Genomic DNA, 27338 nt, shown 5'->3' with positions numbered 1-27338 from the left:
AATGTTTCCTAACAATTTTTCCTCTAAAATCAATTCTTATCTTTTGTTTTGTGCGTATTATTGTCAGTCTGTAAAAGTGGCGTACTCTTCGGACAACATCGTTTCCAGCAGTGACCAGCAAGTCCAAGATGCATTCATACATCTTCCCCATGCTGTTACAGAATAATCTTGGTGGTGTTTCCATCAATTTCTGACATTTTCTTATGAACTAGGCACCCTCCCTGTCACGGTGGGGGAAACCCCCCACCGTATAGTGGGAACTGTTACTAGGCCAGACAACAATGAAGGGAGCAGGCCACAACCTACAGCCGCCCTAATTCTGACCCTGATCTCCTGACCCCATGAGCAAACCCTGAAGGTGAGAGGGCTCATGCACTGGAACCTGGATCCTGCTGACCCTGACAGTCCCTGGCATAGTGGTCAGGAATAGGAGACAACCAGTTCCTTAGGGACTCAGACGAACAGGAGTCTCCAGCTGCCTAGTAACAGGTGGAAGGAAAATTACCATATACAGCATCTGGATCGGCAGGTAAGAACACCGGAAAACTCACTTACCTGCCGTTGCCACAACAACTGGAGCCCGAGTATAAGTACAGGTGCCGACACACCAAACAGAACACCGTACAGACAACACCAACAAAAGCCAAGACATGTAACAACTAACAAAATGCTACACACACCCAGAACATAAACCCACACCACACATACAACAAGTGAGGGTAAAGGTACAAGGAGGGTACAAAAGGGAGGACAATTTATGTTCCATAAGGTGGCCCTCAAGGACTGGGCAGGAACACCCAGGCAAGGAGCAAAGCTCCAACACCAAGCAAGACTGTAGTACAACTGCACCTAGCCAGCAAGCCACAGGTTTATATCAAGCTTGCGGCCACACCCAGGAAACACCTTAATCCCCACTAGCCAGAAGATTAACCCTTTGCTCATAAACAGCAGGGAGGCACACCTTGAAGGGGAAGCGCAAACCATAAACTACACGTTGCCCCTGGCAACCAGTCTGCAGGGCAACCGCGTCACGGTGAAACCAATATGACCGTGAAATTCCCCTCTTCAGAGCAGAGGGTACCTGATTTGATGCTCGGGTTCTCTCATTGACTTCCATTATACTTGGGTGCTCGAATATCACGATGTGTTTGGCCTGAGCCCCCGAGCACCCGAGCACTACAGTGCTCAATTAACACTACTGGTTCCCACCCCAGACACTTATCTGCCTCCTCCACATCTCCCTCCATGGACATCTTCCTGTCCCCAAAGGAAGCAGGGCCGGATGTTGCTTCCACTCATACTCTCTCATATAAATGTGTAAAGAGAATTTTTTACATGTGGTGTAAGGGCATGGGCGAGAGAAGCCACACAGCAGATCACTTGCTAAAGTGCTTTATGCAGTAAGGCTGGGTTCAGACCTGAGCGTACTGAACGTACGCTCTGTATGCGCGATTGTACGGGCGTTTGCAATCGCGCATACAGAGACAAGCGAACGCCCTGGTCGCGCGTTCCCGCTAAAGTCTATGTACGGAAACGCGCAACAAGACACCCAAAGAAGCTCCTGTACTTCTTGGGGCGTCGGGCGTTTTACAGCGCAATCGTACGCGCTGTAAAACGCTCAGGTGAGAACCATTCCCATAGGGAATCATTGGTTCTTGCCTGTTGAGCGTTTTACAGCGCGTAGGAACGCGCTGTTAACACTCAGGTCTGAACCGGCTGTAAACATCCTGCTGGCTGTATCCCTACCAACTCCAACTGGACAAGGTGATCATCAACAATAGCTGGAACATTGTGGCCATGCCATTTCTATGTGGCAAGGAAATCTTTCTTAGAATTGCAGCTACAGAACAGTCTGCCATTGCACTATTTGACCCACAACATTCCAACTCGCTGGAATTCCACCTTGCAGATGCTAGAACATCTGTATGAGCAGCATAAAGCCTTGAGTGATTTTGTCATGCACCAGACCACCTCAGCTAGGAGCATGTGTTGTTTCGAGGGCAGGCAGTGGCAGCTCAGCAGAGATGCCTGTCGACCCCGTTGGAACCCACATGGAAAGTCCCAAGGAGGAGGATGAGGAGCTACCACTCGAGGAAGCGAATGAGGAGTTGGTGGTGGAGGAAGAGCAGAACTCGGCTGATGATGATGACGATCGCAACACTCATTCATCTCAGTGGGGGTGGAGCCTGAAAGAACTGGGTCCTCGGCCATACTGGCCAAAATAGCTAGCTGTATGCTTGTTTATGTAGTGACAAGCATATGATTTACATCAAGCAGTCTGATGATTACTGGATAGCCATGCTTATAGACCCTCGCTATTAAACCAAACAGAAGGATATTTTCTATTTGCTGGAAGGGGGCCAAATTGCTTTATAACCAGGAAGAACAGTGTATGCAGCTTGCCACAGCTTTCAGTGAAACAACACGTGTAAAGGCCGATTCATTGGCCTGTATTTGTGGGAGGGGCTTGGCCACCTACTTCAACGGCCGGCGCCCTCCCACAAGCGTACGTAGTGCAGAGTCCTCCCTCCCACCCACCCTTTTCTCCTGTTACTCTCAAAGGGGATGCCCTCTTTCAGGCGTCCCTCCACGACACGGTCACGGCACAACTCTGACCGCTTAGGGGTAGGGTAGCCCAGGTAGGACAGACTCGTACTTGGTTGCCACGACCACAACTGAGGCCTCTCTCTGTATCAGCAAAGACAACCAAGTTCAGTCCTATCTGGACTGGCCATTCTCTGGTGCTTACCATGTTCCCTGACCCCATGAACTTCTGGGCATGGAACACTGGAACATTGGCCCAAACTGGCCCAATATGATCTCTTAAACAATAACAATAATAACAATAAAAATAACATTTGTAAAGCGCTTTTCTCCCATAGGACTCAAAATGCATAAATATGTATCAGATCAATACAGGGTTGCAGACTGGACTGTGTTACAGAGGCCAAAGTTGTGCTCCATCAATGTACAAAACATACACTTTGTCAAAATGAATGAGGCATGGATCCATGAGGCTTGTCACACACCTCAGACTGAGGCCGATGAATAGATCTGTCATTGCTGAAGGTGTCGCATCAGGCCACTCCCACTGTCTGCCTACCATCATTTTCTGTACTGTATGGCTGCTGCCGCTGTCTGCTTGCCTTACATCATGTTCCATACCATAACTACCCTCCTGCTACCACCCTACTGGCACTTCCATTACACCAACCACCTATCTATCACAGTCTCTCCTGTGACAGGGGTCAGAAGATCTAAGAGACTGGCTGCATGTGATGTGATCTGATAGCCTCTTTGGTTTCACTTGTTTCTAAGTTGTTGCTGGTTATGAGCACACCTCTCGTCTCAGGTGTAGCTTAAGTGGTCATTCCAACTCCTCTATTTAGTCTGGTCTCACCCATCATGCTATGCGGTTGATATCTCCTTTCTGGTTGTAGAAGATCTGGTGTTCGGTTCTCCATTGAGTTCCTGCTCGTCCGCGTACTTTGGAGTTCAGTGTCCTTTTCTTATTTCTACTTTTTTGTTTCCCCCTATCTTTTGGTATTAGGCCTGGGGGGTCTCCTGTTACTTCAGCTGGGAAGGAACAGGTCATGTTTTTTTCCTGACACTATTTCCATGGCCCTTTAGGGTCAGATAGGGCACTAGGTTCCAGCGTATGAACTTTACTACCATTGAGGTCTGTACATACTGATAGAAGTCAGGACTCGGTTTAGGGATTCACTAGGTGGTGACCTTTTCCCCTCTACCTTGTTTACAATCCTAGTACCTCTTCCCTCCCCTCCTGTGTTCAGTGTGGAGTTTACCTCCCACATCACACCGTGACACCACCATTACCGTTACACATCTATGATCACTACTAATATATATTATATATATATATATATATATATATATATATATATGTATATACTAGACATTAAGCCTGTTACAATAACGGGCGCTAGAACAGTAGTGCTGGCACTGTGATGGGGGATCTGTGGATGGCACTGTTATGGGGGATCTGTGGATGACACTATGATGGGGGATCTGTGGATGGCACTGTTATGGGGGGATTTGTGAATGGTACTTTTGTGGGGGGATCTGTGGATGGCACTGTTATGGGGGATCTGTGGATGGCACTATTATGGAGGGGATCTGTGGATGGCACACTGTTATGGAGGTATCTGTGAATGGTACTGTTATTGAGGGATCTGTGGATGGCACTGTTATGGGGGGATCTGTGGATGGCACTGTTATGGGGGATCTGTGGATGGCACTGTTATGGGGGATCTATGGATGGCACTGTTATGGGGGATCTGTGGATGGCACTGTTATGTGGGATCTGTGGATGGCACTGTTATGGGGGTTATCTGTGGATGGCACTGTTATGGTGGATCCTTGGATGGCACTGTTATGGGGGATCCTTGGATGACACTGTTATGGGGGATCTGTGGATGGCACTGTTATGGAGGGGATCTGTGGATGGCACTGTTATGGGGGTATCTGTGAATGGTACTGTTATGGGGATCTGTGGATGATACTGTTATGGGGCATCTGTGTATGGCACTGTTATGCTGGGGGGATCTGTGGATGACACTGTTATGGGGGTATCTGTGAATGGTACTGTTATGGGGATCTGTGGATGGCACTGTTATGGGGGATCTGTGGATGGCACTGTTATGGGGGATCTGTGGATGGCACTGTTATGGGGATCTGTGGATGACGCACTGTTATGGGGGATCTGTGGATGACGCACTGTTATGCAATTGTAAACGGATCCGTCCCCATTGACTTTCACATGTTTGGTTCTCTGGTTATACCTAAGAGGGAAACTGTTGTAGGACACCCTACTCATTCGGGCAGATAGACATGTTGGTAGCTGATGCTAAATTTTATGTCCTTTCACGCAGCATGTTGTTTATTATTGATATTCTTAGAGGATATATTTATATATATTTAACTCCACCCGTAGCACAAGTCAAGGGCTACTTGCCTTTAAGTAAGGGGGAATGTAATGTCCCAAAGTGCCATTACCAATCCTTTTGACACATTGCTACCATTTCTGTGCTAATGTATAATATCTAATTTATTTTATGTCATTGATTATGAATGTGCATATTTATTCCTGAAACTGTTATGTTCAAGTATAATAACCTGGTCTACCAGCAGATGGCGGCAACATTGGCAGTATTAGTTTCTCTGGAGAGGAACCTTCTGCTTCCTTCCAGTTCTGTGTTAGGAAGAGGTTAGTGGCAGTTCAGCCTTCCCTCCTTGGGGACAGGTTGTGTCTAGTCTACCCTCCTTAGGGCGAGGTTGTGTGCTGGCTAGCAAAGCACTGCCTGCTTTGCTAGGCCTGCAGGCCCTGCATGCAATATCTGCATGGTTGCTTGACCCCTCCTTGGCTTGCATTGCCTTCATCCAAGCTGGCGAAGCTTAAGGTACTCTAAATCCAGGACAAGAAGTTCCTAGGACTATAAGTAAGAGACAGACTACAGCTAACTTAAGTTCAGGCAGAAGATAAAGAGTTTCCTAAGTAGCCAGCCAAGCATAGCAGAGCTGAGATTGTTGCAGAGAAGTATTTGCCTGCTAAAGTTAAGCCAATACATGCTGTTAACCAAGATATAAATTGGAAGCTGTTTGGATTACCAATTTATGCCAAGTAAAAGCAACTGTTCAATGTTACTACAAAGTCTGGACTCCATTTTTCTACTCATCCACCATCCAAGTTCACCTACCCCTTTTGCACTGCTTCGCACCACATCACGTCTGGGATCCACAGATATCCAGGTAGGAACACAGTGACACGTGTATACAACATCTACAGAGACTGTAGGCCACCCTGCACCACTCTGCCAATCCTACCTCTGGATACCAACATTAATATCTACAAAGGGAGCCTTGTGCTTCCACTGCTTAACCGCAGCTGACGTCATGTTTACTTGCTCTATAGGGACATATTTTGTAGAAACCTCCTAAGGGGCAAGGGATACCCCCAGCCTGGTCCTTATTGTGACGTTGCACAACAATACAGGATCCCCATATCCCCTGCAGCCCCTGAAATAAACAGAGTGGCCGGTCGAGCATGCACGCTCCATTCACGTCTATGTGAATTCCGGATATAGCAGAGTGCTGTACTTGGCTATTTCTGGAACTCCCATAGAAATTAATAGAACAGACACTTGCATGTCTATTCTGTTCATTTCAGGGGGCTGCAGGGGTTATGGGGGCCCCATTTTTGTGATTGTGTGGTCCCAGTGAAGAGAGCATAACAAGGTAAACAGAATACCCCTTAAGTGCATTCTGTCAACACAACAGCCTGAGAGGAAGAGCTCTGGATATGAGCAGGAGTTGTGATGGCGCAATGGAAAGCTTTCCACAAGCATTTGCTGTCAGAAAGGATTTGGGAAACCCCATAAACATATCAGGCGGTTTGGCTGACATGCATCTAATGTGTATGACCAGCTTTACACGAGTCCTGCCCCCAACCCAAAATAAAGGACCATGATTACTGTAAGCAATGGAGATGAAAGCTGGTGTCCGGCGGCTGCAGTGCCGAATACCAACAAGAGCTTGCCCGTTGTCTATGTGTTCCAGCTCTGTGCTGTAGGCTGCACTCTGTGGAAGATCCTCCTTTTGTATTATTTTCTGAAGACATCTGGCGGCTTTGGAACAAATTACCAGTTTTCTTTGAGGTCAAGGTTTTAGGATTCAAAATTTTCAACATACAATTGTCGTCCAACATCCCAATAACATTATGCACTGTGGGGGCGCTCTCTCCACATTACCCAGCACGCACTGCTCTCTGTCTCCTTGTAAACACTTACCTTTTGGAACTTCATGCTGACATCTCTTAAGTCGATATATTTGGGGGTCCCCAGCACTGGAATTGGAGTAGGTCCGGGGGGCAATGACTTGTATGCCTTCTGTTTGGCCCATGATAGCAGAATAAAGAGAATGAAGATAAGAATAAAGTAAAGCCCAAAGACAGTGAGCAGCTCCATGGCTCCTGTGATGAGAAACATACAGAGAAGTGGATGATTAGTGCCATCTTGGTGCTCAATGATCTCTACAGTCAATTATCTTACCAAAGGAGATGGAACAGATATCCTCAGGGGTTTAACCCTATTCTGACCACACAGTGGAGGATTATTGTACTGGATTGTGGTATGCTGCCATACATCTTGGTGATAGGCAGAGTATTAGGGTAAAGCCACACGTTCAGGTCTTCTTGTGTCGTTTTTGAAGCCACCAGGAGTGGATTGGAAAAAGGGGAGCAGTTGTACCTGTCGTTTATACTTTCTCTTCTTTATGATCCACTCCTGATTTTGGCTTCCAAAACTGCTTCAGGAAACCTGACCTTGTGGCCGTACTCTCATGCTAATATGAAGTGATCTACTTATCGTTAAGGGATCCGATGAATGTGGATACATGACTGCATTGCAAAATGTCATCTGATAGCAATTTAAACAGGTGTTATGGATCTAAAAGTCCCCAAAACAGAAATCACTTAATACAGGAAGCACTGATAAAGGTAGGAGTCACCGATACAGGAGTCATGCACAGAGGAGTCACCGATGAAGGAATCCTAGATGAAGGAATCATAGTAATTATGAGCGAACCCAGACCGCCACATTCAGGACCTTACCGTTGTGGTAATGTGAACAGTGCTGGAAGGTGTGTTGTCCTACTTCAAGGACCTCAGATGGGTGAGACAGATAAAATCCAGAGAGTGGCAGTAGTCTCAGCAAAGCATAGTTTGCTGAGACATTTCTGTATACATTTTCTGGATTCATTTTCACAAAGGTCAGTTTCTCTACATTTTGGGCAGACAGGCGAGTTCTCCTTGGGGTAACTATGGCCCCCGCCGTAGAAAACACCCTTTCTTATGCCACACTGCTGGCTGGGCAGGAGAGCTTTTCCAGGGCAAACTCGGCGAGTTGAGGCCACAAATCGAGTTTGGCTACCCAGTGGTCCAGGGAATCTTCAATTTGGGGTGGCAGGGTAAACTCCAAGTATTCCCCAACCTGCTAGTTCAGGTTATACTCTATGTCTACCTGCTGCTGCTGGTGAGTAGAGATGAGCGAATCGAAGCTGATGAAGTGGCTTTTGATCCGAATTTCAGGAAAAATTTGACTCGCACCGAAGCCGAATTTCGTTTTAGGCGTGTATTAGTGAAAAAAAGGAAAAATATGTTTGCCGTTCAGCGTTGCACTTATATGTTGAAAAGCCTTGTGTAGTGTAATAGTGTAAAAAAATGAGGGCCTAATTGCCGTTAGGCAAGCCCTTTTTGCCCTGTATTAGTGGGCAAGTAGTGATGGGGAGAGTGGCGTTGGAGCAGGTGTTGAGAGCGGTCTGGCTCCTGACCCAGAGACGGTTGAGGAGGACATCAGAGATGTGCAGACAGTACTCGATGATGATGATGATGATGTAGCTTGTGTATATAGTTTAATTCATATATTCTATATTTGGTGATATGCTCCCATCTACTGGCCGTTTTTGGTATTGCATTTGTTTTTTTCTTCATGATATGTCATTCATTTCTTTGCTCCACCCCGTCTTCTGTGTACCTCACTTCCTGTTTCTCCACACTGATCCAGGCATTCAACAGGTACACAGGTATTCTCATGCAAGCTTGCAAAAGCATCATCTTTTGACCACACAACACCGCACAATATCGGAATCCATCTGTTCTGCTGTACTCTATCTATCTTACAGAATAAAGCAACTTACACGGATAAACTCGGTGTTGGTGAGTTCAAGCTATATTATAAGGATTGTCCGCAGTGATTATATCTGCTCATACAGGCCAGGCATAGAGGTCTCACTAGGGATAAATCGCTATTACAACAATCTGAGTCAGAATAGTCAAAAGATGCATATTCCTACAGCCTGCTGTGTATATGTGTGTGCCTAATCTGCAATCAAGCTCAGTGCCATCCGCCATCTTGTGAACCACATGGTCGCACAAGCTTACTGCACTTCAAGTGAATGTTCAAAACTGTTTTTCTACAATGCACTGTTACCTCACCTGTCTAATCCGCTGTTCATCTTCTTAAAGGGACAGTACCATTTTTTGCTGTTAGTCTTCATAAAGAGACAGTACAATTTTTCGCTGTTCATCTTCTTAAAGAGAGAGTACCATTTTTTTGCAAAACCATAAAAAAATGTCTAGACAAGGCTCTGAACACTCTTTTATGGCTGAACCAACGCAGATACATCATGCCTCTGAACCGGCAGGCATACAGGAAGCAGAGTGTAAGACCCAAACGTACAATAAAACCAACACAGAGACTCAGAGAAAACTATCAAGCCACTAGAGATGAGTTCTCCACTAATCTGTCAGACCTCTGGGACAGAACATCACACCGCATGTCATTTTTGTCACACTCTAATGATTAACCAGCTGAAATAAGAGACTCTATAAATCACCTATTTGCTGTGTATGTACGCTACCAGCAGCTGTCTGCGAAATACTCAGCCTTCTTGCAGGACTCTAATATAGAGGATTCTTCAGCAGAACTGACCAGGACTGATGCACTGAGCCAAAAAAGGGATCTCGCAGTGCAAAATGCTAAGCTTAAGGCAGAACTCCGCATTACTCAACTGCAGGAGACCAGATCTCACAGATCCGCCACAACCAAGCGCACTGCACTTTCTTCCAGATCCTCTCATTTCAGAAGTTCAACATTAAGCGACAAGTTAATAGAGCCCGCGCTGATGCTGAATCAAAAAAGGAGCACAGCTCCTTTACCAGAAAGCAAGCAGAGATGGAAGCTCAAAGGGCAGCTCAACAAGCCAAGATGGAAGCTCAAATGGCAGCTCATCAAGCCAATATGGAAGCTCAAAGCAAGGCTCTCCAAGCAGAGGCAGATTCACAAATAAAGATTCTGCAAATGTAAGGGGGGAGGAAGCAGCTTCCCTAGCAAGGCTGAAAGTCCTTGAACAAGCAATGGGACAAAGTACTAATTCAAACTGCCTTATCCCAGTAGAACTGGAAGATCCAGCTGAACGCACCAGTTAATATGTTCTAAAGCATAACATCTGCAAAGATACAGAGTCAGCTCCTGTACCTCCTACTAACAACACTTTTTTGACTCCCAACGCAAATACCTCTCAGCTCTATATGTCTGAGCCTCTTCAAGTCTACAATGCAAGTACATCTATGGAGCAAACTGGACCAACTCATATCTACAACAAGGTGACTTCTGGTGATAAGCCGCAGCTCAAACCTAAGCCAGCACAAGCCTTAGAGACTACACCACAGTTAAACGCTCATGCAACATCATTTTTTCCTGGTAAACCTCACCCTACATCACCAGAGAACTTTCACACCCAAGGGGTTCCACAAGTTACTTTGACATGAAGGAGCGAGAGACCAGACATGAATGACTTTGCTAGATACATGGTATGCTGTGAGCTCATTAACACCAGCCTTTCAAGGTTTGACAACTGTCCAGAGAGCTACAAGGCCTGGAGATCAACCTTCAAGGCTTCTATTGCCGATATCAACCTTACTGCTAAGGAAGAACTTGATTTGCTCATAAAGTGGCTTGGACCAGAATCTGCAGTTCGTGTTAAAAGACTCAGAACAGCAGCGCCGAAACAGAGCGGACATGTGAAGCGCTGCTCTCCTGCAGATACACCCTTAAAAGCTTGGATTTACTGCTCCACTGGTCACCAGAATGGTGAAGATAGGTGGCCAGAAGCCTTCTGACCAAGCAGGTCAAGCCCGTTCAGCCAGCCAGCCCGGCGATATGGATCGTTTTATCAAAAAGGCAGCGGCTGCTGCTGTGAACAGAGACTCCAAGATGGCGCCCGGCACTCCTAGGAGCGGCACCAGCAGATCAGCCAGAGAAGCGGACGCTGCAGAAGGGGTAAGAGACGTCTCCCCTGACCCTGATAACCTCCCCATATCCCGCTCCTACCTTAAAGAAGCTTTACTAGAAGCCCTGGGTCCCCTCAGCCTAGATCTAGCCTCCATCAAGGAAGATGTCCGCCATATAGGCAGGAGGGTAGAGACCCTAGAAGACAATCAAGCGATCATCATCAGCCATCAATCGGAGGCAACTAATAGCCTCATGATGTGCCAAAATCACCTTAACTCCTTGTATGCGGCTGTTGAGGAGCAAGAAAACAGAGGGAGGAGGAATAACTTGCGCTTCCGTGGAATACCTGAGTCCGTGTCCCCAGTGGACGTTCCTCAAGCTGTCATTCAAATTTGCCTGCAAATCCTGGGTCCGGACTCGGTCCATGAAGTAATAATAGAAAGAGCTCACAGAGCCCTGCGTCCTAAGCCACAAGACTCTGAGCCTCCTCGGGACGTTATATGCAAATTTTTGCACTTTCCTGTTAAGGAAGCCATCTTGTCAGGTGCCAGGCGTGCAGATCCCCTGAGATGGGAGAACAACCCTATAGCAGTGTTTCAGGACTTATCGCAGACCACCCTGAAGAAACGTCGATCCCTGAAGCCACTAACGGAATGGCTCCGTCAGCATAACATCATGTACAGATGGACTTTCCCGTTCGGTCTGGCTTTTGCATATGAAGGACGGCGTGTCAACATCTCCTCCTATGGGGACTTAGAAAAAGTCTATTCCCACTTGAAAGTTCCTCCTATGGACATAGAAAATTGGGAGATGGTCCAGAGCCTTCCTCCATTAACCTCCCTACCTGTGATATCATCCTGGGAGACCCTGCGCACCCCTAAATCGCAGAAGACAAAGAAAAGTTACCTCTCCTCTACCCCTAAGAGACTCTCTCTCCCAGATAAATGAACACTTGCTTTTTCTCCTTTATATGGCTCTCCAGTATTATTAGCCCTTTAAGGGTATTGTCTACAGTATTACAAGACGTTCGGTCTACTCCCCCCCCTGACGTCAATGTCATTGTTTAAATTACTGTATATTGCTTCATCATGCTATAACAGTAACCTCAGGTTTGAGCTTGATCTCAAGCCCTTGTTTCGTTTTTTGTTATTTGTTCTTATTGTTTTTTCTTGTGACAGGTACTCCTTCATCTACAAGAGAATCCATTGCTGCTCTATAGAAGCAAGATGTCAGGTTATTTTTACATGCTTACGGTCTCCTTCCCCTTACAGACAGGTCTTTTTGTTTTGCTTACATGTCATTTATCTCTCGCCCTGGCAGACAACACAAGCATTGTGGGAGGTCGGGTCAGCGTCTGCTAATCTCTCTCCTACCATATTTTATGTAAGATGATGACTGACGTTCACCTGATTTCCTATAATGTTAAGGGGCTGAGATCTCCCGCAAAGAGGTGTAGAATATTCTCTCTATTGAAAAAAGCTAAGGGCTCTATAGTTTTCCTTTAAGAGACCCATTTTAAACACGGCCATTACCCCAACCTCTCCTACGCCAAGTATCCCACATGGTTCCATTGTGGGGCCAGCGGTGCCGCCTCAAGGGGTGTGAGCATAGGATTTGGCAGAAACTTCCCTTTCACCCTCCTTTCTCAAATCTTAGACCCAGAAGGCAGATACCTTATTCTGAAGGGCAAGATAGGTCAGCAAACCTTCACTCTAGTGAATGTTTACGCCCCAAACTCAGGTCAGGTGGATTGGCTCCTTTCCCTCCTTAACTTAATAGAGGCCCACGTTGAAGGCTCCCTTATCCTGGGAGGGGACTTCAACCTCACCCTAAATCCGCTTCTGGATTCCTCGTCAAAAAAGTCCTCAATATCCCATAAAAACCTCAGATCCCTCCAAGTTAAATTATTCAATTTAGGCCTGGTGGACGCTTGGAGGTGCTTACACCCAGACGAGTTAGATTTTTCTTTTTACTCTGCAGCAAATGACACGTATACCAGGATTGATTATATTTTCTTACCTAAAGAAAAAATACAATTATGGAAACTAGCCAAGATTGGCGATATTACACTATCGGATCATGCCCCAATCTCCTGTGAATTGCACCTTTTACCCTCCCCCCCCCAGGACCCCAAACTGGCGATTCAATGAATCTCTACTAAATAACACTACCCACAAAAACCAGATAACCTCTCACCTTGAGGAGTATTTTTCTATTAATAATACCCCAGATATATCCCCCCAAACGTTATGGGATGCCCATAAGCCCTTTATCCGGGGCAAGCTTATAAGTCTCTGCTCATTCCTTAAAAAGGAAGCAGAGAAAAAACTGAATCTTCTTTTGACACAGATTCACGCAATAGAGAAGAAGCACAAACAATCTCACCTAGCCTTGCACCTGTCGGAGCTCCTTTCTCTAAGGACCGAACTTAAGAATCTCCTGAATGAGCGCTCAGCAAAGTACTTTTTATCTTCTCAACAGAAGTTTTACGCTCACGGCGACAAAGCTTCTAAGTTCATGATGAGGAGAATTAAACAGAGAGGGGAGTCCCGATTTGTCCAATGCATTAAAACCCCCCAGGGCTTGTCCATGTTTAAATCTGAGGAAATTGCTGCCCAATTTAGACTCTTTTACGAGTCTCTATATAATCTTCCCTCCCAAGAGCTAAAATATTCCCCTGAAGAGAAAATACCCCATATTAATCTCTTTCTGAAATCCCTCACTCTCCCAACTCTGACCTCCCCCCAGAGAGAATCTCTTGCCAGGCCTTTCTCGACCCAAGAATTAGAATTAGCCATAAAATCCACCCCAACTGGGAAATGTCCAGGTCCGGACGGCCTCCCGATTTCATATTACTCTGCTTTTCAAAGCACTCTGTCCCCCTACCTTCTTCCAATCTACAATCTCTCTTTGGAGGGAAAACCATTTTCTCCCGACATGACTAGGGCCACCATTACTATAATCCCTAAAGGTGGGAAGGACCCCTCCGCCTGTTCCAACTACCGTCCCATTTCCCTACTCAATGTAGACTTGAAGCTCGTGGCCAAAATGCTAGCCCTTCGGCTGAATAAGTTCCTTCCCTCACTGATCCACCCGGACCAGGTGGGTTTTGTTAAGGGCCGAGAGGGGAAGGATAACACCGCCAAAGTCTTGAACTCCCTTTTCTATGCCTCCTACAAATCCTCGCCCTTGATCTTGATCGGCACAGACGCCGAGAAGGCTTTTGATAGGGTAGACTGGTCTTATATCCGTCTCACTCTGCAAAAATTCCAACTACCAGACCCTTTTATCAATTCAGTCTTCTCAATGTACTCTCACTCCTCGGCGTCTGTGTCCGTCAATGGAATCCTTTCATCTAACTTCCCAATTAGTAACGGGACTAGACAGGGATGCCCTCTTTCCCCCCTTATCTTTGTCCTTATTATGGAGACACTTTTGCAGGCTCTGAGACAGGAGAGAGACATCCGAGGCCTTCATGTAGGGGGACTGGAATTTAAGATAGCGGCCTTTGCAGACGATCTCCTGATTATTACAACTAACCCACTGAAGTCCATGCCCATAATTCTCTCACTTCTGAGTAGATTTGGGTCTATATCCAACTTCAAAGTCAATCCCACTAAATCCCAGGTGATACACATGGGTTTGTCCCGAGCGGCCCTCTCCTCTCTCAGAGCCTCCACCCCTTTTAACTGGGATACCCAACAATTAACATACTTAGGTGTCAAACTTACTCCCTCTTTAAACGACCTTTATGCTCTAAACTTTAAACCCTTATTATCATCCATCATTGCCCATATAGACTCAATTGACTTTCCATTTCTATCCTGGTTTGGGAGGAAAAACCTCCTTATGTCCCTCGTTATGCCTAGACTTACATATTTAATGCAGGCTCTCCCCATAGAATTACCCAAAACTTTCTTTGTTCTCTTGAACAAACATATACGTAAATTTATATGGCAGGGCAAGGCACCTCGTATCTCCTTCTCCACTCTTTCCAAACCCAAAAAAACGGGAGGAATAGGATTGCCTGACCCTGAAATATACATGAGATCTATTCTCCTGTCTAGGATTATAGACTGGATTAGATCCCCCCCCTCCAAATCTTGGGTTATGCTTGAGAATGCATTTTTAAACATTCCTCTGAGGGCCCTTCTGTTATCAGGAAAACCCCTCCCTAGTCCACGCTCCATTCCTAATTCCGTAATTAGGAATACTTTAAAGACCTGGATCTGGTTTGTAGCTAATAAAGGCTCCATATCCCTCCCCTCCCCTCTGCTACTAATTAAGGATGTAATCTCCCTGGCCCCAAAAGAGCTTAGAGATAGCTTTCCCCTCGCCCTGCACACCTCTGACTTCCCTGTTGAGACACTGGTTGACACAGAGGGGACCTTGATACCTGACCAAAAGATATGCGACCTCTTTAAAATCAAGCCTGATAACCCCATCACATTAAGCTTTTTGAAAAAAGAAGCCCTTTCTTTACTCAAGAGCACCCCGACTCATACTGAACTTTCCTGGTTTGAAAAGCTCTTAAACACTAAGCTATACCCCTCCAAGACTATCTCCACAACATATAAGAACCTAAAGAGCTCAGTTTCTGACCCCAAGCCGGCTATGGTGGGCTTATGGGAAAAAGATCTACAACGCTCCCTATCGGAGACTGAGATTTCTTCTATACTGATCTCTCCACACAAAATCTCTAGGTGCACCCGAATGCAAGAAAACAGTTATAAGATCTTATCCCGTTGGTACAAAACCCCAGACAAAACCTGCCTGTACAGCAGAGACGCTTCTGATCTCTGTTGGAGATGTCAAACAGAGAGAGGTTCTTATTTTCACGTATGGTGGACTTGTAGTGTGATCAGGGGGTGGTGGGAGGAGATACTGAAGACCATCAACAAAATATGCCAGACTAATATCTCCTGCATCCCGGAAATAGCCCTCCTCTCCCTAGGAGTTCAGAAAATCCCTAAACACACTGCTTCCCTCTTCTTACTTATGCTAAGCGCAGCCAGACTACTTCTCCCGAAGTTATGGCTTACTCGAGACACCCCCAGCCTCGAGTGTTGGTATAATAAGATAGACCAAATATATAGAATGGAGGAAATCTCCCACTGGGAGCTGAGAACAAGACCAGTTTTCCTAAAGATTTGGAATCCGTGGAAAGAGTTCAGACATTTTTCATGATGTCTTCCATTCAAACTTGTGTACATCAGGACAAAAATTATTTATCCCCGACCCCCTGTCTATTTTCCTTACCTTCCCTCCCTCCCCTTCCCTCTTCCCCTCTTCCCCCTCTTCCTGTTCACTAAGCTACCTGATTCATATATATATTGAAACGTATTCTCAGTATCTGATCTAATAGCACTTCTGGTGAGGTAGGCTGACAATTGCTTCCTTACTTCACTGTGTTCTCTTTGAAAATATTATGTACAATTTGAACATATTTTGCATACTCTGAAAATATTTTGTACAACGAGACATATGTACCTGTATTGTTACATGTTACATGTTACATGTCACGTGTTTTTTATACACGTGTGTTTTTTATGAAAATAAAAATCATTAATTGAAAAAAAAAAAAAAAAGACTCAGAACAGTACATGTTAATCACCCAGATGCAGGTCTTGTTGCTACATGGGCAAGACTTGAGCAAGCCTATGGTAGCTCTGAAGCCATAGAAAGTGCTTTATTCAAGAGACTGCAAAACTTCCTAAAAATAGGAAACAAAGACTATCGCAAGCTCCAAGATCTAAGTGACCTCCTCATTGAGCTAGAGTTGGCAAAGACTGACCCACGTCTACCTGGACTGAGCTTCCTGGACACTGCTTATGGTGTTAATTCAGTGGTGTCTAAACTGCCATATGGCCTACAAGAGAAATGGGCACAACAGGGCTCAAGATACTGAAGAGACTATAATGTATCCTTTCCTCCATTCTCATATTTCTGCAGGTTCATTAGTGATCAAGCCTGGATGAGAAACAATCCCAGCCTGCTTCATCCTCACCATCATTAAGGTATGACTATAAAGCAGCTAAACGTAGAGACTTAAATAGAGCAATATTTGTTAAAAGGACAGACATCTCACCCTCCACAACCTCACCTACTGATCAGGGCGTTGTGGATGACAGAGATAAAGACCCAAATCATCAGTGTCCTATTCACAAGAAGCCTCACCCTCTTAAGAAATGTCGTGGGCTTAGGGCAAAGACTTTACAAGAGCGCAGGGAAATTCTCCAGAAACTTGGCATATGCTACAAGTGCTGTGCTTCTTATAGCCATTTTGCTAAAGACTGTAAAGTTGTCATCAAGTGCACAGAATGCGGTAGCAACAGACCTGTTACAGACATGTTACAGCCATGCATCCTACTCCACTTCCAGACAATCCACAGCATCTTAAATTTATGGCAGGGAGCAACAAGGGCATGCTCCAACCAAGGATAATGTCTCTTCTTCATGTACAGAAGTCTGTGGAGAAGGCAAGGACCACAAATGCTGTGCCACAATATGCCTAGTCAAGATATACCCAAGGTATCATCCTGAGAAAGCTGCTAGGATGTATGCCATAATAGCTGAAAAGAGCAACAGATCCCTCTTTAAGCCTACATCATTTGAGATCTTTGGCATAGAGGGTCACGCAACCCCATATACTCTCAGAACCTGTTGGATTCATGGTCTCTCATATCAATGAGGAAGAGGGCATACCCCTACCACCATTAGTCGAGTGTGACCAGATACCAGAATTCCCACTCCAGAATCTGCGCATCAACATCCTCGTTTAAGGCACCTTGTTGATAGCGATCTGATGATGCCCCTTATGCACAAAGACTTGAACTAGGCTGGGTAATAGTGGGCGATGTATGCTTGGACAGGATGTGTACACCATCTGAGATCAACTCCTTCAAGACTTACGTGTTGAGAAACGGACGTGCATCCCACTTCAAACAGTGCCCTCACCATCATGAAATAAAGGATAAGCTTATTGACATCATCCAAGTACCTGATGTTACTCCTGTCCTTTGTGATGACAACCTAGGTACCACAGTGTTTTGTACTACAAGTGAGAACAACAAAATAGCCATGTCAGTTGAAGACAGAGAATTCATCAAAATAATGGATAAGGAATTCTTTTTGAATCCAGAGGGAAAACAAACCAGGCTGTTGTAGTGAGCTTCATTTATATTAATATGAGCAGATATATAACGCGAGTTTGACCGCGACGCGTGGTTGCATAAGTGTGTGACTTAAGATTAAGTGACTTTAGATTCAGGGACTTCAGTGGGGACTTCAATTAGCCAGTTTCTTAGTACTACATTATATTGTATTTTTTGCTTTTGTGGTGTAATCCCCATTTAGTAAGTGTTGCACAATTGACAACGCCGTCCAGTGCACATCTTGCATGATGTATGCAGTCCTGGAACAGCCGTTAAAGGGTGTATATATTTGTTCAAGATGGGAGCAAATTAACCGTTTGGAATCGCAAATCGAGTCTCTAAATTGGCAAGTTGCAACACTGAGAGGCATTGAAAATTTGCAAAAGAGTTTGCTTCTCACCGAGCAAGCACACTTTGGGGGAGGGTGACAGAGAGGAGGCTGAGGAAAGTGAGGTAGCTAGCTGGGTAACAGTTAGAAAGCGGGGTAGAGGGAAGAGTGCCAGGGAGGCTAGCCCTGATCTGACACACCCCAACAAGTTTGCACGTTTGGCATATGTGGGGGATGTCAGTCCAGGGAAGGCACTGCTGCAGCCGGACCCTTCCTCTGCCAGTCAGGGGAATGTCAGCTCCGGTAAGCAGGGGACGAGGAGATTAGGGCAGACAGGTGCTGGTAGTGGGCGACTCCATTATTAGGGGAACAGACAGGGAAATCTGTCAAAAAGACCGGGATCGCCGAACAGTGTGCTTTCTTCCTGGCGCTAGAGTTCGACACATCGCGGATCAAGTGGACAGATTACTGGGAGGGGCTGGAGAAGATCCAGTGGTCATGGTCAATATCGGAACCAATGACAAAGTTAGGGGTAGGTGGAGAGTCCTTAAAAATGATTTCAGGGATTTAGGTCAAAAGCTTAGTATTTTCCAAAATACTGCCTGTACCACGAGCCACACAAGAAAGGCAGCGGGAGATTAGGGAGATTAACAAGTGGCTCAAGAACTGGTGTAGGAAGGAGGGGTTTGGGTTCCTGAAGAACTGGGCTGACTTCTCTATTGGCTACAGGCTCTATCGTAGGGCCGGGCTGCACCTCAATGGGGAAGGGGCAGCTGTGCTGGGGAGAAGATGGCTAGAAGGTTGGAGTGTTTAAACTAGGGACTGGGGGGGGGGGAGAGAAATTATGTTATAGGAGGGGAATATAGTGCAGATACAGACCGGGGATATAGTGGGACTGGGGGAGGAATGGAAGGAGGGACTAGAACAGTTCAGAAGGAAAGGTGTAGGGTAAAAACATATATACAAACACCTCTCAAATGTATGTATACTAATGCCAGAAGACTGACAAATAAAACTGGGGAACTGGAATTGGTGATGTGTGAGGAGGACTATGACATAGTGGGAATAACTGAGACATGGCTGGATGATAGCTATGACTGGGCAGTTAATGTACAAGGTTATAGTCTGTTTAGAAAGGATCGTCAAAACCGGAGAGGGGGAGGGGTCTGCCTTTATGTAAAGTCCTGTCTATACAGTACAGACCAAAGCAGTAATCAAAGCAAAAGGTGGCTACTTTGAAGAACCAAGAATATTACATATTTTCAGTTGTTTCACACTTTTTTGTTATGTATATAATTCCACATGTGTTAATTCATAGTTTTGATGCCTTCAGTGTGAATCTACAATTGTCATAGTCATGAAAATAAAGAAAACTCTTTGAATGAGAAGGTGTGTCCAAACTTTTGGTCTGTACTGTACGTGAGGGACATGAACATGTGGAGTCACTGTGGGTAGAGATACATGGAGCTAAAAACAATAATAAATTATTAATAGGAGTTTTTTATAAACCACCTAATATACCAGAGTCCACAGAAAATCTACTACTGAATGAGATAGACGAGGCGGCAAATCATAATGAGGTGGTTATTATGGGGGACTTCAACTACCCAGATATAGACTGGAAAACTGAAACTTGTAAACTTGTATATATCATAAGGGAAACAGGTTCTTGGCAATAACCAAAGACAATTACCTCTCCCAACTGGTTCAGGACCCGACTAGAGGGACGGCCATACTGGACTTAGTAATAACCAATAGGCCTGACAGAACAACAGACGTGCAGGTTGGGGGACACCTGGGAAATAGTGACCATAAAGTAATAACCTTCCAATTATCATTCAAAAGAGCGTTTCTACAGGGAGGAACAAAAATACCAAACTTCAAAAAAGCTAAATTTAGCCAACTAAGAGAGGCCATAGGCTGAACTAACTGGGACAAAGTCCTCAAAAATAAAAATACAGCCACAAAATGGGATATCTTTAAAAACATCCTAAAATCTCATTGTGAGAGGTACATACCGTATGGGAATAAAAGGTTAAGGAACAAAAAGAAACCAATGTGGATAAACAGAACTGTAAAGAAAGCAATAAATGACAAAAAGAAAGAATAGCAATCACTAAAACAGGAGGGTAGCGCGGAAGCACTGAAAAACTATAAGGAAAAAAAAAGAACATGTAAAAGACAAATAAAAGCGGCCAAACTAGAGACCGAGAGATTAATTGCCAAAGAGAGTAAAACTAACCCTAAAATGTTCTTTAATTATATAAATATTAAAAAGTATAAATCTGAAGGTGTCGGCCCTATACAGAGTAATGAGGGGGAAGTTGCAGAGAGCGACGAGGAGAAAGCAAAGCTGTTAAATATTTTTTCTCTCCAATGTATTCACTGAGGAAAATAAATTGTCAGATGACATGCAGAATGTAAAAATAAATTCCCCATTAAAAGTGTCCTGTCTGACCCAGGAAGAAGAGCAACAGCGACTTAAAAAGATTAAAATAGACAAATCGCCAGGACCAGATGGCATACACCCCCGTATCCTAAGGGAATTAAGTAATGTCATAGCCAGACCCTTATTTCTGATATTTGCAGACACTATACTGACAAGGAATGTCCCACAGGGTTGGCGCATGGCATATGTGGTGCCAATATTCAAAAAGGGTCCAAAAACAGAGCCTGGAAACTATAGGCCGGTAAGTTTAACATCTGTTGTGGGTAAACTGTTTGAAGGCTTTCTGAGAGATGCTATCTTAGAGCATCTCAACGGAAATAAGCAAATAACGCCATATCAGCATGGCTTCGTGAGGGATCGGTCATGTCAGACTAATTTAATCAGTTTCTATGAGGAGGTAAGTTCTAGACTTGATAGCGGCAAATCAATGGATGTCGTGTATCTGGACATCTCCAAAGCATTTAACTTTGTACCAAATAAAAGGTTAGTATATAAAATGAGAATGCTCGGACTGGGAGAAAACGTCTGTATGTGGGTAAGTAACTGACTGAAAGATAGAAAACAGAGGGTGGTTATTAGTGGTATACACTCGGATTGGGTCACTGTCACTAATGGGGTACCTCAGGGGTCAGTACTAGAGGGGTCACTGTCACTAGTGGGGTACCTCAGGGGTTAGTATTGGGCCCTATTCTCTTCAATATATTTATTAATGATCTTGTAGAAGGCTTGCATAGTAAAGTATCAATTTTCACAGATGACACTAAACTGTGTAAAGTAATTAACACTGAAGAGGACAGTATACTGTATATATAGTACAGAGGACAGTATACTGTATATATACACTACAGAGGACAGTAAACTGTATAAATACTACAAAGGACAGTATACTGTATATACAGTACAGAGGACAGTTTACTGTATGTATACACTACAGAGGACAGTATACTGTGTATACACTACAGAGGATAGTATATTGTATATATACTACAGAGGACAGTTGCTGCTACAGAGTGATCTGGATAGACTGGAGGCTGCGGCAGAGAAGTGGCAGATGAGGTTTAACACTGACAAATGTACAGTTCTGCAAATGGGAAGGAATAATGGGTTGCATCAGAAGGGGCATAGATGGCGGTGATGAGAACATAGTCCTACCACTTTACACATCACTACTCAGACCACACATGGAGGACTGTGTACAGTTCTGGGCTCCTGTGAACAAGGCAGACATAGCAGAGCTGGAGAGGGTCCAGAGGAGGGCAACTAAAGTAATAACTGGAATGGGGTAACTACAGAACCCTGAAAGATTATCAAAATTAGGGTTAGTCACTTTAGAAAAAAGACGACTAAGGGGAGATCTAATTTAATATGTATAAATATATCAGGGGTCAGTACAGAGATCTACTCCCATCATCTATTTATCCCCAGGACTGTGACTGTGACGAGGGGACATCCTCTGCGTCTGGAGGAAAGAAGGTTTGTACACAAACATAGAAGAGGATTATTTACAGTAAGAGCAGTGAGACTATGGACTCTTTACGGTAAGAGCAGTGAGACTATGGAGCTCTCTGCCTGAGGAGGTGGTGATGGTGAGTACAATAAAGGAATTCAAGAGGGGCCTGGATGTATTTCTGGAGTGTAATAATATTACAGGCTATAGCTACTAGAGAGGGGTCGCTGATCCAGGGATTTATTCTGATGCCTGATTGGAGTCGGGAAGGAATTTTTTATTCCACTAAAGTGAGGAATATTGGCTTCTACCTCATAGGGTTTTTTTTTTTGGTTGTTTTGCCTTCCTCTGGATCAACTTGCAGGATGACAGGCCGAACTGAATGGACAAATGTATTTTTTCGTCCTTATGTATTATGTTACTATGTACTATGTAGGATGAGTCTAACAGTTGGGTGTCACCGACACTTCTGTGAGAAGGTCTGTTAGATGTTCTTCTCTACCTGCATAAAGTTCTTTGTTTTGGTTTCACTTTGTCATCTCCTTTCCTTCAACTGTCAACTATTTACACTAATTGTCTCCCTTTATATTCCCTCCCATACTGCATCACTTTGCGGTTTATACTTCTTCTTGGATTGTGTTCACTGCTGGATGCTGCTTATGCTGATTCCTCAGATAAGTCTGTTTCCTTTATTTGTGTTTCCTTGCTGGCTTAATTCTAGATGACCCTGACTCCGTCCGTATTAAGTCCAGGGAGCCGGTGGTCGTGTCCCCTCACTATTATAGGGTTTTCAGGTGTCACATAGTATGAGGTACGTGAACATGCAATTGTCTACTATAAAGACCTTTTCATGGGCATAGCAGTCAGGGAGAGCTCTAGGGGTTTTATAGGGCTCACCCATATGCTCCTTAGTTTGGGATCAAGCCAGTCGGAAGTTTATTTATAAGTTCCAGCTTTCTGCAACACCATCCGTGACATTGGGTTGCACCATTACCTCTTCGTGATACAAGGGCCAAACTCCCAACCAATCATGAACAGGCTTAATCCAGATTCAGCTCACTTCAACGAACACTAAGGAACAGGCCTGAAATGAAGGACCATTTCATCGCCTTTATGAAAAGGATCTTTGACAATGATCATGCCGAACCAGCGCCACCACTTCAAGGTATATCCCTAAACGATATTCTTCTCACTGGCCCAAATCTAACCACCAACCTTGTCGGCGTACTCATGAGATTTAGAAGAGAACCAGTTGCCATAACTGCTGATATTGAACAAATGTTTCATTGCTTCATTCTACGCGAAGACCATACGAACTTCCTAAGGTTTCTGTGGCACCGTGACAACAATATGGACAATGAGATTATTAATTACCTCATGAAAGTACATGTTTTCGGAAATAGTCCCTCACACATGGTTGCAACATACGGTTCACGAAGGACTGCCATTGATGGAGAAAAGGAGTATGGCGCGGATGCTCGACACTTCGTTGAGAGAGACTTTTATGTCGACGATGGACTTAAGTCTTTACCTACAGACAAAGAAGCCATAGACCTGCTCCAAAGAACACAAGGTATGCTTTCTGAGGCTAACCTCAGACTACACAACATTGCCTCAAATAGTGTTACTGTTATGAAAGCCTTTCAACCTGGTGATCATGCCACAGGGTTTAAGGTCTTAAATCTGGGAATGGACATGCCACCTATACAGAGAAGTCTGGGCCTACGGTGGGACTTATTAAAGGACACTTTCAGCTTTCATGTCAGCTCTACAGACAAGCCATTTACCAAGCGTGGTGTTCTCTCAGTGGTAAACAGCCTATGCGATCCAATGGAATTTGTGGCTCCCATCACCATACAAGGTAAAAGCCTTACTTAGACAGCTCTCAGAGTCTATTAAAGAATGGGATGCTCCACTGCCATCTGACAAGCTTTCAAAGTGGGAGTCCTGGAAGCAATCTCTACATGTTTTAGATGGAATCCATATACCACGCTGCTATACTTGAGCTTCCCTTGCTACGAGCCAGAGAAAAGAGCTTCACATCCTCTCAGACGCATCTACTGAGGCCATTGCGGCTGTTGCCTAACTCAAGCTTAGAGACTCTTCTAATCAAACCCACATAGGGGTTCTGTTTGGGAAAGCTAAGTTTGCACCTAAGCCTGAGCACACAATTGCTAGGCTTGAACTTTGTGGGACTGTGCTAGCTCTAGAAACAGCAGATTTCATATTACGCAAGCTAGACATTCAGATAGATGACACCAAATTCTACACAGTCAGTAAGGTTGTTCTGGGCTACATATACAACCATACTAAACGTTTCTATGTCTACGTCAGCAACCGTGTAGAATCAGGATATCATCTAAACCTGAACAATGGCATTATGTCCCATCTGAAATTAATTCTGCAGATCATGCTACTAGGCCAGTGTCTGCAAGCGTATTTGCAAATGCTTCCTGGTTAAGAAGTCCTGAATTCCTGCTGGATCACACAGAGGAGACCACGGCTGATGTCTTTGGTCTTCTAGAACGTGACAAGGATCCAGAGAACCCACCACCTATCCTTACCCAGAAGCTTGGGTCTGTTCCTGTTCCACCTGGAAACTTTAAAGATGGAAATCTGTGCTTTGATCAATAGAAGAGAGTACAGAACCTTGCCAACCTCTTCTGGAATCGTTGGAAGATGGAGTATCTTTCCACTCTGCAAGGATGCAGGAAATGGCAACGACAGTACCCTAACATCAAGTTGGAGACCTCGTTCTTCTCAAGGACCATCAAGTCGAAAGAATTGAGTGGCCTATGGGACTTATTGTTAAAAGCGTTCTTAGTGATGACGGTAAGGTTCGCAAGGTGGAGGTGAAAGTTGCAAGACAAGGGACTGTAAAGACTTTCATCAGGCCTATCATGGAACTTGTTCTGCTCTTGCCCTTGAACTTATTTGCCTAGGCTGCTGAATCCTACCTGAAACTTCAAGCAAGAAGTGTTTGAACTTTAATTGATACACTTGAAGCCTTTCATTTTAGTTGCTGCATTATATGCCTGTTCTCTTTATGTTTTTCAGGTCCTCGGACATCAAGCAAATTGCACTGTTGTTTATTTGCAATTATGTAACAACCGTTATGGTTTAAATAGTGACATTTTCAATGCCAGACAATGCCAGATGTTTTTCTTTTTATGATATGTCATTCATTTTTTTTCTCCACCCCTTCTTCTGTGTACCTCACTTCCTGTTTCTCCATACTGATCCAGGCATTCAACAGGTACACATGTATTCTCATGCAAGCTTGCAAAAGCATCATCTTTTGACCACACAACACCGCACAATATCGGAATCCATCTGTTCTGCTGTACTCTATCTGGATTCCAGAATAAAGCAACTTACACGGATAAACTCGGTGTTGGTGAGTTCAAGCTATCTGATAAGGATTGTCCGCAGTGATTATATCTGCTCATACAGGCCAGGCATAGAGGTCTCACTAGGAATAAATCGCTATTACGACAATCTGAGTCAGAATATAGCTGATGGCACTTGGAAGCTGGGTGACAAAGAGGCTTCATCATCGGGAGAAGAGGGTGGCAGCTTGCCCGTGAGATAGCAGCGGAGCCAGCAAGTCAGTAGCATGGCCAAGAGTCAGCAGGGTGGCTCGGATATTGCAATCCAGCCTGCCGCAGCAACCCTGGCACACACCCGATTTCAGGCAGTCAAGGCTCCACCACCTCAGCTGAATGGGGGCTGTCTGTCCTTCTCATCATCTGCTGGTCCTGATGTTCCTGCTCCTCCTCTTCCTACTTCTCGTCAGTCATTCCATAAGCAATCGATTAGTGAAGTGATTGCTAAGAAACGACAGTATGCATGCACTTATGCAATGGCACAGTAGCTGAATGTGCTCCTGTCCAAGTTCTTGGTGCTGCAGTCCCTCCGTTTCCAAGTGGTGGACTCTGTACCTTTCAGGGAACTAATGGCTTGTGCCGAGCTGAGGTGGAGAGTCCCAAGCCGTGTAGCTGGCCAGCTAAGACCTGTCCTAGGTTGCTAGTATAGCCTTATATGTGTATACAGTTAAACCTGCCAATAACCTTAACACAGTTCCTATGTTTATGTGTTAAAGATAAAAGCAGAGTTATTTACTGTGACATCATGTTTTGGATGTCAAATAACTGTTTTATTTTGTGTTCACAGAAGCAGAAAAAGATAATATGCCTTTAAGATTCATTTTGTAATGTAAGCAGTAAGCAGTGACACAGCAGAAACAACAGAATGCATAGTGTTAATCTGTTGTTGCTGGGCAGAAGTCTAGACCAATCACAGCCAGCTTCTCGCACAGCAAGAGTTTTCACCTATCACAGCCAGCCTCACACGCAGCCTGTCTGGGAATTCCCCCAGCTCCTGCTGCTAGAATCATTATTCACCAGAGACAGGGGCTGAAGAGACATTCACTTCACTAAGAGCTAAGTTTTATGGGAACAAGAGGCCAATATAGGCATTTAAAACAGTTATATAATGTTCATGTTGTTAGTATCGTGATTAGAACTATATACTGAACCATTTATATATGTGTTTACTTACAGTTCCACCAAATTGCAAGCATACTAAGCCATACAATTGCATACAAATTCAATTGCAAGTTTCAAATTGGAAGCGACAATTGCAAGCATACCATTGCAAGCATTTAGATTCCATATTGCAATCCAAATTGCATACAACCATACCAGATCATATTCAACCAATCTGCAAATAGTCACTGCTAAATGCATACTGCAAGTGAACAGTTAGTAAGACCTCAGATATACCTCTCAGAGAGATCATGAAGTGTTTAAATAACTTAAAGTGAGAGAAATATATCCACCATTTTATGTTGAATGACAAGATTGAACAGTTGAACCACCATCTTATGCATACCGCCATTTTGTGATATTTTTTCAACACGTGTTATGTACAAGGACTATCTGCTGCGGAGGCGGCCGTGTTATATATGAAGAAAAGTTGAAGATAATAAAGAAGTTATTTCAAGCATTTGGTGTGCTCTATAAACCTACTGTTTCCATAGAACGGCGCTAGAGGAATTACAGAGTAATAGAAAGTCTGGTTAGACTAAAAGTCAGAGATACCAAAAGCAAAAAGTCAATTCATAGTGCTGCGCCTGCCACAAGCCATAATT

General features: G+C 44.5%; 1 protein-coding gene across 3 annotated transcripts in view; it reads right to left on the bottom strand.

The window, feature by feature from the left end:
• LOC122939424 (cytochrome P450 2C29-like) overlaps positions 1–27338 on the bottom strand; it is a 298684-nt gene that overhangs the window by 200835 nt on the left and 70511 nt on the right. For all 3 annotated transcript variants that reach the window (XM_044295488.1, XM_044295489.1, XM_044295490.1), the window contains one exon: positions 6807–6988. In XM_044295488.1, the coding sequence (XP_044151423.1) occupies positions 6807–6988 (182 nt within the window). The remainder of the gene's footprint in view (positions 1–6806; positions 6989–27338) is intronic.

Source organism: Bufo gargarizans, chromosome 5, assembly GCF_014858855.1.
Source record: "Bufo gargarizans isolate SCDJY-AF-19 chromosome 5, ASM1485885v1, whole genome shotgun sequence".
Lineage (NCBI taxonomy): Eukaryota > Metazoa > Chordata > Amphibia > Anura > Bufonidae > Bufo > Bufo gargarizans.
The sequence above is the reverse complement of the archived record's forward strand: the minus strand, read 5'-3'. Positions and strand labels throughout refer to the sequence as shown.